General features: G+C 40.8%; 1 protein-coding gene across 8 annotated transcripts in view; it reads left to right on the top strand.

Annotated features, from left to right (window-relative positions):
• Positions 1–13,540, top strand: part of mark3a (MAP/microtubule affinity-regulating kinase 3a) — a 34,007-nt gene that overhangs the window by 6,618 nt on the left and 13,849 nt on the right. For all 8 annotated transcript variants that reach the window (XM_048973915.1, XM_048973913.1, XM_048973912.1 and 5 more), the window contains exons 4-5: positions 10,858–10,906; positions 11,975–12,040. In XM_048973915.1, the coding sequence (XP_048829872.1) occupies positions 10,858–10,906; positions 11,975–12,040 (115 nt within the window). The remainder of the gene's footprint in view (positions 1–10,857; positions 10,907–11,974; positions 12,041–13,540) is intronic.

Raw genomic sequence — 13,540 nt, 5'->3', positions numbered from 1 at the left:
ATCAACTGAAATCAAAGCACTGGTCGCTTGAAATAAACTTTTTTAATTTCTCCATGGAATTTTTGTTTTTATGTAAAAAGCAAATTCCCTAAAAAAAAAAGTAGAAAATAGTTTGCATTTCAGGCAAACAAAATAAATTACAGTGGAAACTGTTTCATAGTGATCATGTCTGTCTGGTTGATAATTATAAGCGGATGATAATTATAACCAATTTTTCTTTTTTCTCAGGCAGATTACCATCGAATTGACATTTGTGTATTTATGACAAATATATGGTTGCTGATTACTGAATTTTATTGACTCTTTCAAAATACAATTCAGCTATTTAAATTGCTTTTCAAATTACAGTACTGCCCACATTAAATTAGAATTATACAACTAAGCGGCAGGGTTGACTTTCATTTAGCAGCGATTTTGACTTATGGGAATCGTCAAAAGTAAATTAAGCAAAATAATTTAAGTCAAAAGCAATGACAAAAACAGGCCTGGCTACTCCGAGGGGCTAAATGACACATATGACTAACCAGGTATTATTGGGTGAGTCTGTCAAACCTGAATGTCTTCTTTTAAGATATATTTGCGCTGCAGTTATACTGTTGTGAAATTTAAGTTCTGTTTTACAATACCGGCAGATTGCCTTTTCATGCACTTTTAATGTGAAATGCTTCCACATAACTGAGGCTTTTATAATGTATTTGGCACCTAATCTGCTATATGCTGTCTTCCTTTTTTTAACTGATTTTTAAAATAATCTAGTAATCATGTTTAACTGGAAAAAAAGCTCTAATTGTATTTCAGATACTTTTGAAAAGCAATTTATACTGATTGTTGGCTTGTCTATTCCACATGGCTAGCATAATAAGGTTTAACATAATAAGACACCTATATGTATTGCTCTGTGTCTGAAGCATTGACCCTTTACTGCTGAGTGGATGAGTACCCTTTGGGTAAATGACATTGCAGTAATGCAGAAGTGGGATTCTTGTACTTTTATTTTGACAGTTGGGATTTTAGGGCCTGCTCTTCCATTAATGTCATGCACACTGTTGGCTGCTGAGTCGTATGATTATCTCAGTTAAAAGGTGAAGAAATGTCTTTACTAGACACAAACTTGTGGTAATTGATCTCACTCCTGTGGAACTCCTATGATTTGATGATTAAGGAGCTCTGTTCTGTGTAGCAAGTTAACCTCTTCACATTAAGATAGGGTTGTAAAACTCTCCTCATGGAGCAGGCTTTCTTCAGACCAACTTTGCCACTAGATTATTTGAATTTTTCAGATTTAAATATAAGACTTAAAATTAATGTGATTTAAGCTTTCTATTGACACCTACTTTGCAAAGTTTTTTTCCCCTTCTGATGGTACTTGATGAAACACAGCTGCCTGTGAGTGAAAGTGTGTTGTCTGGTGGTATGGTTTCATTTGGGCCTAAGGCTGTTCCTGGGTTTTTAGCCAATAACCTGCAGGTTTGCAGAGGACTGATGACTAGCTGGTAATGAGAGCAGTTAAGAAAAGGGGTAAGCAGAATATGTGGTCCCTTCAGAATGTGACTGACACCCCAGGGAGATGTGTTAGACAGGCATCTGGTGTCAGCCCATACACACAAACGAATGTTAATGACCCTGCTCGTTTCATTGTGCATGAGGTGGGTGAACAGGTGTATGTGTTGCCTCACTCTGGCATGTTTGTTACTGGTTTATTTCTATAGTTGGGCGTGGGATTGGCTGCAGTCTCTCTTTTCTTCAACACTCTTAGTGACATTTGTTGCTGTGTTTTTTCTCTCTTGTTTTTGGTGTTGATAATGATAGAATTTATTTGCAGTGAGAGAGTGCCAAATATGTCCCATTTTTGGGTTTGATTTGATGGTCCCTGTACCACTGCATCTTGTGGTTTCCCACTAGTTTATGGTTTATTTATGGCTCGTCCACCCCCTCCCCCAATCTGGGACTGCTGTTCTGGAGCTGCCACCCTCTGCTGCTGATAAGCCTCTCTGAGAAGTTACCAGCCCTCCTGCCCCATTGTGTCGGCCTGAGTGGCAAGCTGGGGCTCAGCTCTTAAATTCCATCTTCCAGACATCAAAGGGTGGAACATTTATCTGTTAATTCATGGTCTCTTTGGTCTATTTCTGGCAAATAACATAATTTTTCTTCACCCTCTCCTTTTGCTTAATGAAGACTGCTATGAGAAAAGGAGAGCTCAAGTGTGAGGTTCCCTCTGTGATGACTGAACTTGCTCGTCTGCGGACTTTGATATTTTTGTAATGGTCCTTTTCCTGTTATTGCAAGAATAAGGTTTTGTTTTGCAGGGGAATCCGTGACGCAGCATATGTGTGTGTGTTTTTTTTTTTTTTTTTTTAAAGCTTGCCCCATCACTCCCACCACTTTTCATCCTCCCAGTGTTTTACCGTTTCCTCACTTCCTGTCTTTGCGTCAGAAGTACTATGCTATATGTTCACAACTGCATGTGCTCTTTCTCAGAAAACCGATGATTCAGCAGCATTGTTTGCGGGTCAGAAACTCATTAGGTGCATGTTGGGAACAAAGGTCTGACAGATTGCAGAGGCAGGAATTAATCTGTTGTTGTTTATTTCACAGCCCTTTCCCCAGCTTGTAATGGGGCCCTCTGTGTGATGTTTTTGGTGTGTGTAGTGCAGGTAGTGTTCTCTCCCGCATGTTCTATTATCCTCATCCTCTGATGACCTAGACCAAGGGGTGGTCTCTGTCTCTCTTAGCTCTGTCTGCTTCCTGCTCCTTTGCTCTCTCCTTGACATGCGTTTATAGTGGCACCCTTTCCCACCCTCTGTGACTCACTAGTCTGCCTGGCATGAGCAGCTCCATTCTTAGCTGATATATTCTGTTTAAGGGAAAATTTTACCTATTTGTATAGATTAGGTCCCAACTGTAGGCTTTAATTGAGAGTCCCTACCTGAACTTGAGCCAGGTAGTTTGGGTGATGTACTGCCCTGCTTTGTACTTTTTTTTTTTTTGGACTTGTGTGATAAGCAGAAAAAATGTCCATTATTTTTCTTGCATAAGACTAAAAGAGGGCACCTCTGCACTGAGCCATTTGCAGCTTATGTGGATTCTGGTAAAATCTTTTTTCTCTTCCTTTTCTCCTTCAATGCAGCTGGTTGAATTTTTGGCTTAACTTTTTATTTTTATTCGTTTTTCTGCAGCCCTGACATTGCAGGGCTGCAGTCGCTCCTGCGAGGTCAAACACCCTGACACCCTACTGACACCCTACTTCTTGCCCCAGTGCTGCACCATGCTGTTCCTTAGAGGTTACTTCTTGCTCTGTTTGGGGGAAACTGGGTCACAGGTGCACGCACCTGAGGGTGTGCCACAAGCTCAGGACTGGGCTAGCAAGGCAACTAGGGTAGCAAGATCCAGGTTTGGGAACAGCTGTCTCTTCTCACAGCCTGTAAGTCACTTCAGCTGAGTGGGAGTCACCAAGTACATTTTTCTCATCCTGCTGGGAAGATGCAGTGCTGAAGTTGGTACTTCATGGCAAGGCCCCTGAAGCCAAAGCTGTACCTTAGCAAAATTGCATATGCAGGATGCCTGAGGCCAAAGTTTGTTGAGCGCTTTGATTGGGGGAAATCCATGAGGCTATGCGAAAATAATAATCAATACTTCATTGATTCCCGTGGAGAAATTGTCTTTACGCCTCCCTCATCTTGCTCTTTGTAGAATAAGCTGTCCACGAAGGGCAGCCACCTGTCAGGGTGCCCAGGGAGCTGGGGGGTTAAGGGTCTTGCTCAAGGACCTGTAGATGTGCGGAGGCTGGGTTTGACCAGTGACCTTGTGATTACAGGAGCACAGGCTTAACCCACTGAGCCACACGCTGCCCCAATGGCCTGCCCCCTTTGTGTGGACCAGCAGGTCAGGATGTCTGTGCCAGTGGCCAAAGATGCACCAGGAACTTATCCCTTTTCTTCAAACTATGGTTAAAGTCATATGTTTTATCCTAGAAAATGTGGGTGATATTTAATAGGTCAGGTAATTACCATCACATAAGGATACCCGGTACACACGGATTAAAATACAGGCCTGCTTCCATTTAGTGGAAATACGGGGGGAGACCAATGAGGACGGAATCACTTTTTATTTTGTGTATCACTGAAATATTCCATGCACCACAGTGTAAGAATAAATGGTGCACTTTTGATGTTTCTGTTGAAAATGCATTTTTCAAAGTATGATTTAAGTTGGAACAATATATTGTATGAAGAATGAAATGTGGATAATCACTTTGCCATGCTCACTGGGGCCAGATTGCTTTATTTCATGACTGCAGTGATTACAATGTGCCTATTATGAGATGAACAATACTGGTCTTTCCAAAAGTTAGGCGTGAATGTGACCTTGAAGGCTGTGTTTATGTGCAGACTTGTCTTGCATGTCTTGACACCTGTTTAGTGAGCCTGTTTGTTACTTCTGAGATTAAGGATAATTGGACTGACAAAAGCAGAGACTACCTGGATTGGCACTATTACCCTAATGTTATTCCTTTTATGGAGTGACAGCTACAGAGTTGTCAACTGTTTAGTGGAAGATGTTGGATTTCCTGCCCTGATAAATGCACTCAGTACTGGTCAAAGCCAATCTGGTGCCCTACATACGTTTCACTGCTAGTACCCCCTGTCAGAGACAGTGAAATTTCCTTTCTAAGTCTGTGCACCCTAATCCACTTGATGGGTTGACTGGCACTGAATGTACTGCTTGTGAAGTGGTTTTGTTTATTGTCTAACAATATGACCTACAATAATCATCACGGTATTTTTCACTTTTTGGACAGTGATATTACTTTTATCCAAGTTTTGGGAGGAGTGGTATGTCCTGTCCTTTTATGTAAATTACAAGAAAATACAAAAAAATCTTATTTTGAAAAGCTATAAATAGTGACATATGTAATGTTTTTTCATTTAATTTAGAATTGTCCGAGTAACAGTGCAAAGGGAATAAGCTGATTCAGCGAAAAACTGCATTTTACAGTTCATTTCAGACATGCAGGATTGCCAACTTTGGTCAGCTAGCTGGAATGAGAGTTTCAGTTCGAGACAAGTTCGCACACACATGCACATGCATTTACATGTATGTAACAACTTTAGTACCTTGTAAATAGTCACGGCAGACGTGTTAGATTTGGCAACCCTGACAACGTTTGTGCTTTTTATTTTCTCCTGAGTTGATTAGTTTTAATAAGAAAAAAAATGATAGTTGTTAATCGGTAACTTTGCCGAACATGAAATTACCAATAAATTTCGTCCATTTATCCAACATTTTATTAAATGTATACTGCATTTGAAAAGTTCAGGTGTACAATTTCAGGACAGAGCATCCACTCTATTAGGAACATTACAGCTTTTTGGTTGCAGGTGTGTGTGTGTGTGTGTGTGTGATATAATATAATATGTATACGTGTGTGTGTGTGTGTGTGTGTGTGTGTGTGTGTGTGTGTATATATGTGCTGATTTAGGGAATATGTTTAACTTTAATTTGCTACTAATATATAGTAGTATAATAGATAAGCAGTCTATTTTTGTTTAATGTGTATCATTAAAATATGTGTATATATATTTTTATTTATTTTTTTTTACACATACGACAGAAATGTCTTATACCTTTGAAAGAAGAGCCCAATTCCCCATACTGTGAAAATGTCAAGCCATGAAATGTTTCACGAAGGGATCAAATTGTGATAGTACATGGGCTGTTGAACAGAGAAGCCATATGTCAAGGTATTAAATTTCCATTGTTTTCCTTAGGAAGTTTGACAACAGGAAGTGCTGGAAGACAATAACTATAGGAGATTGACCACTGAAATGAAAATTAGGTGTCTGTTGGTGTATGTATATATGTATTTTCTGTCTGTAATAAAGCCTTTCAGTATTTTTTTCTATCAGTCCATTTTCCAGCCACTTATCCTACACTGTAGTTTTTATTTGAGGGGGAAAACAGAAAAATGTTGATGTGGAAAAAACAGGTTAGGGTATTGGAATGCATAAATAAGGCGTCAATGTATGTTTCTGGGAAACTCCATGTGTCTGTGTGTTTTTGCCGGTGCCTTGCTGTGCTTCAGGAAGCTGAGGCCATTTAGTACATGCATGAATCAGTTGATTAGACACCCATCATATTTACATTAGTACTTTGAAAAGCTGATTGAACATGAGGCTGTCTCAGCTCATCCCATAGTTACAGTCTGTTACTAGCGATGATGATGTATCTTTTTCTCAAGAGCAGGAGAATATGTGCCCTTCTGCACCCTCCACCACCTTGCTTTGGTTTCCTGTGTTTTGAAATGGTGCCTGGGGTGTAACTTTTTTTTCTTTTTTTGTGGGGGGGAAGGGGGGTGTTTTTGTGTATAATATCAAAGGGAGTGTAAACAGCTCGGCAAACCTTTATATTAATCCCCCCCGTACCCCGCACTGGAATGTCCTGATGTTCCTACTTCTATACTTATTACAGTTAAGAGCATCCTGTTTTCCCAGACAGTAGGAGCACTCCCTGCCTGGCCTGTCTGGATGTGGGAACAGCATTCAGTGAAGTGTGCCAGGTGTATCGTCTGCTCCAATGCAACCTGAACATGCCAAGCTACCTTTGCCCCATCTGCATGCATGCAGGAGGACAAAGCAAAGGATTGGGGCTGTTCTGACCCTGTGCATTCCCGTTCCTGTAGCAGCAGTGTGAAATTTGGGATGACGTGGAAGTGCCCCGTGTCGGAACACACTGTGCTTCCCAGGAAGTGCTGGTGCTTTGTTAGCACGCCGCTTTCTGCCGAAGGCAAACTGCATGTGGGTGGTAATGCGGCAACGTATTACTGAGGTGCGTGTAGTGGGTGCATCATGAATGTCCTCATCAATGATTGCCTGGTGCAGCCTGTCTCTCTTGAGGCTTTCTCTCTTTGGTATTGCCAGCATGCAGGCACTTTCACTAGTAGCACACCGAGCCAGATAGCCATAGCTTGTTTGCAGCCAGCCAAGACACCTGCAGTTCCGGCATCGGGTGTCTGTTTACTGTATGTTTAGTAAGGGATGCTGTTTGTCTATCTGGAGGCCACTTCCTGTTTCAGTTTTAATAGCCTGAGATTTCTAGCTTTTGGCTGCCAGAGGTTGGGACTGGGCATGTCTGCCGATGTCTGTTACTGCTGCTACTCATTGCTGTATGCTGCAGCTTCCGTTGTTCTAAACAAATTTAGAATCAAGCATTTAAGACTTTGCTGGGGGTGTTAGGTTGGTTGTTTTTTAGGTTGAGTTGATATATCTAATCTGTTTTTTCCCTTTTGGTAGTATAAATAGACCGGTGTGTCCGCTCATGTACGGAAACCTAATATGTCAACGACAGCTCCTGTACGGGAGACTGCCATGCTGCTGAATGGTAGGGCATGGTAGGGTTTGGTTCACAATGGGTGCCTTTTGAGGAAGGAGAAAAACACTGGGGTGCAAACACTCCCAAGCACACACCAGTTCCATCTTGTCAGAGTCTGAATGTAGAGCTGGCTCCTGCTTTCACTTCTGTCTGGTTGAATCTAAGCGTAACCTGGCCACATTAGAATATGTACGTAGTTTGGGAGTCTTCTGCATCATTATAAGTGTTTCTCTGGTGGTAGCTACCACAGCTAGGGGTATGTTTGCACCTGCTGTGTCGTTCCTGAAGAGTGCACCCTCTTGATTGATTCTTGCTGAACTTCTGTTCAGATTCACTGGAAGCAGTCACTTTGTCTTCAGTCTTGGGTGTGAGTAAGGTATTTTAGCATCTGTCAGACCCTGCTGGGGCACAACCTGTCCTGCATGATAAGGTGTTGGTTTTGTATGCTGGCATAGATTTAGACAGAAAAGAAGTTCCTGGAGTTGTATCCCATCCTCAACTGGGTGAGAAGTAGCCAAATTTGTCCATTGATGTCAGTCTTAGTCTTGACAGTACACTGTTTGAACTGAATTGTTTTTTATAGCTCAGCTGTTAATTGCTTTTCTGTGGACTGGGCTATTAATTGATGCAATTAATTTAGTTAAATAGCTGCATACTGGACTTTAACTTCTGTTCACTCCATTAAAGTTAAACTGAATTTATTTTAGTTAGGACTGTAATACATTGTAAATTGGGTGAATTCAGATGCTCCTCCATTTCAGTGGGGCTATGTTCCGATGTAATCGTATGTTGAAAATATCGTAAGCTGAATATAAATATGGGTATGATATGACAGATATGGGCATTTAGTAGATTCGCATCAGTAAAAAGTAGTGCATATCTATACTGTGAAGTTTGACTACTGATTGTGCATCACTATTGCACCATTGTATAGTCGAACCATCGTAAAGCAAGGAGCATCTGTATTTAATTTTTATCCTAAGGTCTGATTTTTGCTTACTGTGGAAACAGCTGCACGACAGTATGTGTGTTGTACTGCTTGACTTTTCGCGATCCTGAATGTTCATAGTTCTTGCACCAAAGAGCCAGGCAACCTTGTACTTTGACACCAGGCCTAGGGTAGTCCTGTAGCACATGGACATATGTAGACATATAACGATGTAGCTACAAACATATTTTATTTTAGTTGAAAGCCATCTGGGAGTCTTTATAATCCTGTAGTTGGGAATCATATAAATACCAGTATTTCCAGATTTCTTCAGCAAACCGCAAGCTGTATTTGTTTTCGCTCTGGTGAGAGAGTGTAGAAAAGGTGTTTGTACAATCTTTGGTCTGATCACCTTTTTGACTTTTTGCTGGCCAATCAACAATCGAGTTGTTTGGCTGCTGAACTGACAATCCACCGCCTTTCAATTTTGAAGTGGTACACGCCTTTGTGCGTGGCCCCCCTCAGTAACGAAAATTGTACACTCCAGCCTTAAGGAGATTATCATTTTTTATTTCTCTTGATTGTAGGCTTTAACTCTTTTTCAATCCTAGTGAATTCATTTATATATAAAATAAGCACATCTTTACAATACCTGTAGAAGTTATATAAATACAGTCGAACCTCGTCACTACATACCCCGGATACAACGTTTTCACCTTTTCAATGTACAGGTTTCTAATTCCCGTTTTTAGCCTATGTATTATTCCAATAGCAGCCATTGTTTACAGCGTACACCCTTACAGCGTAAACTTCGATACAATATCCAAATTTCTAGAGAAAATACGAAAACTAACCATCGTTACAACGTACAGCGATCTCCCCAGCGATCTTCTTTTTTTTGGATGGGTGGGTAAGAGGACATCGATAATAAAGATCACTTAGGTTTCAGAATTGATAAAGTAAACTGCAGGAGGTGCCCATTTGGTGTGTTTTTGTCTCCTAGTGAATGAAGAACTTCACAGGAACAGGTTCCAACCTGAACCCCCACACCCGATCCTGAAAATAAGAACCCATGTTATGTTAGGCTCTTAGAACATTAACCCACATATTAAATCATGTCTGAATGACCATTGATTTCCTTCAAATGACGTAATAGTGAGGCAATAACAAGACTGCCCGATGGCTGTCTAAATTTGAGCCATACTCATGGATCATTTGATACGTCTATAGAGGAAGTATCTACCCTCAACTCTTTGTTGAAATGTTGGCTGTCTTACTGCTGTTTGAGGCCTTTGCTATCTCATAAAGCCAAGTGTGGTCCAGTAATGCCAGAAGATGTGAACAAATTGGTACTTTTAAAATTTCCTTTCCATCTATTGATTGCTCAGAAGCATTAGTGAATAGCATAAAACTGTGATGGGAGTTCAGTGCTCTTGCTAATGTGCTTTGGAAACTGCTGACAGAGTTTCAGACATAAGGGCGATGTAAGCCTGAACTGCTGTTGGTCAAGCCCATCTGAAAGGCTGCTGTCTGATTTGATTGACGTCACTTCAGCAGTGCTATGAAAGATGACTCTGCTGACCCACAGTTAGTGTGCTGCCGGTATTCAGGTTACGAGATCTCTTCTCTAGAGCCGAACTCAGCCATGTGTTTTTCCAGTCCAGGTCACATGACCTTTGTTTAGGACCATGTTATAGGCAACTTAAAGTGGTCAGGGGCTAAGTATCGGTACATATGGCACAGTCTGCATATATTGACTGTTTTATGGTCTTTATGGGCAGAGACTGATATAACTGGTACGTAAAAACACATTCACCATCTATGAAGTTATTTCTTGTTAGAGCAGCAGAAATTCATATCAAATAAGTAGACATTCGCACTGTTATGACAAGAAATTGCTGTGCATATCGCTTTATGCTGCGCATATCGCTTTATGCTGCGCATATCGCTTTATGCTGCGCATATCGCTTTATGCTGCGCATATCGCTTTATGCTGCGCATGTCTACTTGCCTAGCAGTTATGTAAACCGCTGATTATAGGAATAAACTTGTGGGCCCTCTACAGTTGTGATCATTGTATTCTGCAGGGCCTGTCACCAGCACCTACCTGTGCTTGTATGTATAGTGTTAAGTTGCTGGTGAGGATCATTGGAGGCTTTGTATCACTTAGACTGTTATTGGACATGTTGTGCTGTACATAAGGGTCAGAGATGTTTTCCACTGTCGTGTCGTGTGTCATTTGATCATGGTATTGGGGAAAGATGAGAGTTGGTGCAGGTAATTCACGGGGTGTGTTTGTTGAGACGGAAGTCTGCTGTGCACTCTGACCTTTCTCTGTCTAAGAATGTGAAACTGTATGCTGCTCTGGTGCTTTGGACCGAGGCATGTGTTAAGCAGACTTGATGCTGAAGAAGGTTGTTTAGGGATACTGACGACATTAATGGGTGCCGGTAGGGAGCAAAAACTTTAACTGTCTGCTGGTCCTCACAGGTTGGACTGTTTACATATGATTTGTTCTTTTTTCACTTGATGGTATGAAAGTGCTTTTTTTTCCTCCCCAGCTCTTCAGGGAAGTAAGAATTATGAAGATTCTAAATCATCCGAATATAGGTGGGTGGCTTTTCCCATTCTGCTCTTTCTTGGGTCTAAGCATAGAACTTACCACTTCACAATTTTGGAAGTATAAAAACTGGTGTGTGTCACCGAGTGTTCCCATGTTTTGTAGCTATATGACTAGTTATATGTATAATTGAAGCCTTGCCTGCATCCAAACACAAGGATACCATGTTGAAATGACATTTAACTGTGACAGATTTACAGAAATAAAATGTATCATTATACAATTTATTATGTGGCCTGACATTGGAGATTCTGACTATATTAAGCACAGCTGGCCTGTGGATGAATCTTCTATAACAGTGTTTCCCAACCTGATCCTTGGGGACCCACAGACAGTTCGCATTTTTGCTTCCCAGTAGGGAGCAAAAACTTGAACTGTCTGCTGGTCCTCACCGGTTGGACTGGGAAACACTGTCCTGGAGAACCAGCCTGTGAAGATGCTGAAGTTTGGGAGAGGATCTGGGGTCCCTGGGTTAGGGAACAGGAACTAGATCCTGGATGGGAAGTCTAGGTCTTTTTTTTCCCCCTTGCTTCTCAAGAGTCAAGAGCTGTCTCTCATTGGGTCTCAGTACACAATTAAAGGTAAATGAACAGCATCAAAACTTGTTTTGTTAAAAGCTGTCTTAACCAGAGACCTTCTCCCCAGAGACCAACAACTGAACCTCATACTGTTCCATTTGTGCAATTTCTATCTGGTTCCTTATTACCCATGTGAGCAGTTTGAGTGTCTGTTGCTCCCATTTGGAGAGTGACTGTCACCTGCTTTGTGTGTCAGAGTGTTTTGCAGACTGCCTGTCATCTTAGTGAAAAGCCTCTGAAAGGTCTCGTCTATGTTCTTAAAAATAACCCAAACACAGACATGCCACACTTCACTGATGTCTTCCCAAATGTACCTATGGCTTCATGCTTTACTTTCATCTTCATTTCCATTTCCTGTATATGCTACCAGGACAGCATGTATGTATGTGTTTTAAGGGTTGATGGGATTGCAAAATGAAAAATAATTTGAATGACACAGTTATGTCACTCAACACATTCTTTCCTCATGTTCTTCCTCAGTTAAACTGTTTGAGGTCATCGAGACGGAGAAGACGCTATACCTGGTTATGGAGTATGCTAGTGGAGGTGAGTAAGCCGAATCGAACAGGGTGGGAATTGGTCATGGCCTCATACTATTGTGGGTTCTTGCCTTGAAGTTACGTGGGGTTTCCATTGTCTTTCTCTACCTCATCCAGGTTCTGTTTTCCACATCAGCTCGGGTGTTAAGGAATTATGAGGAGATCTGTTGATGTGTGCTTTGGTTATGTGGTTCCTTAGCCGAGCTTCACCAGCAACACTTCCTGCGCCCTCGTACCGCCAAGGCTGCAGTTAATGCACAAAAGATGGGAGTAGGTTGCACGATATCACATCACGATATAATTGCGATTATATTGCACATGTGCGATAATCACCAGGGCTTTATATGTTAAGCATAAACATTTGTCCAGACGTTGGCTTTTTGGTACTATACAAATATTTAAGGCCACAATTTGGAAGTATGCCTAAAATATTAATGAGGCATAATGTGACACCCAAAATTTATTAATCTGTATAAATTCAGTGAATGTGTTAATGTGATATAAATGATGCAAATATAATTTTGACTTGGTTACTGCTTATCGTTAGCGTTTGTGTGAAAATAAATTGATTTTATTATTAGTTGATTAACAATGAAAATGGAGATATTGTGGATAAATGAGGTAAGAAGACTTTGGTGGTGCGATGGCACCTTTTGCAGTTTTAAAGTCCGACATGTTTATTAAACATAAGGATGTCATATTAATACAGATTACTAACTTTTGGGTGTCACAATATGGCCCTCGTTAATATTTTAGGCGTTCTACTAATCTGCTTATCAAATTGTAGACATGGATAATCCATACTGAAACGTCTGAACAAATGTTTTAGACTCATCTAAAGCCCTTTTTATAATTGTGCGTGAACTGTATAATCGTGATGTGATATTTTGCAGCCCTAGAATGAAGTAATGAAATAAAAATTGTTTAATGCGGTATAATAACCCAGTAAATAACATAATAAATACTATTTTATAATAAAGAAATGTAAAACATGTTTCCCGCAACCAAAGAGGAGGGACCGTATGAATAAATTAATGAACTTGGGTATCAAACTTAATATATTAATTTATTTATATTGCTCATAACGTGTTTTTATTTGGTCCTGTTAACTTCTCTTGTTATTTTTTGGTGGGGAGAGGGGTAACTATACTAACCTAATAGTGTCCTTGACACCTTTCCCCTTCCCCCACATCGCATAGCTGTTCTGTGTGCTCTAAAGAAGGCAAGAGTACTTTTAGGAGCACTAAGATCCCAGTCGGGTTCACTTTGTCTCTAACGGAGCGCACAAGTGAAATTGCTTAGCTAAGTCGGCACCTCTCTGAAGTTCATGCCCTTGCAAGCCACTGATGGTTTGATTGGCACTGCTTCCGCCTAGAAAAATCTGAAGGTTTTGCGCCATTACTTGTTTCTGCTTTTCCTTTGATCGATATGTGAGCAACGTATTATGATGGCATATAGTCATGTCCTGTTAATCATGTGATTCGTACCTGTAATGGCAGTAAAACCT

This window comes from Brienomyrus brachyistius, chromosome 14, assembly GCF_023856365.1.
Source record: "Brienomyrus brachyistius isolate T26 chromosome 14, BBRACH_0.4, whole genome shotgun sequence".
In the NCBI taxonomy this organism is placed as follows: Eukaryota; Metazoa; Chordata; class Actinopteri; order Osteoglossiformes; family Mormyridae; genus Brienomyrus; species Brienomyrus brachyistius.
Note: the sequence above shows the minus strand (reverse complement) of the source record. Positions and strands in the feature narration are given on the sequence as shown.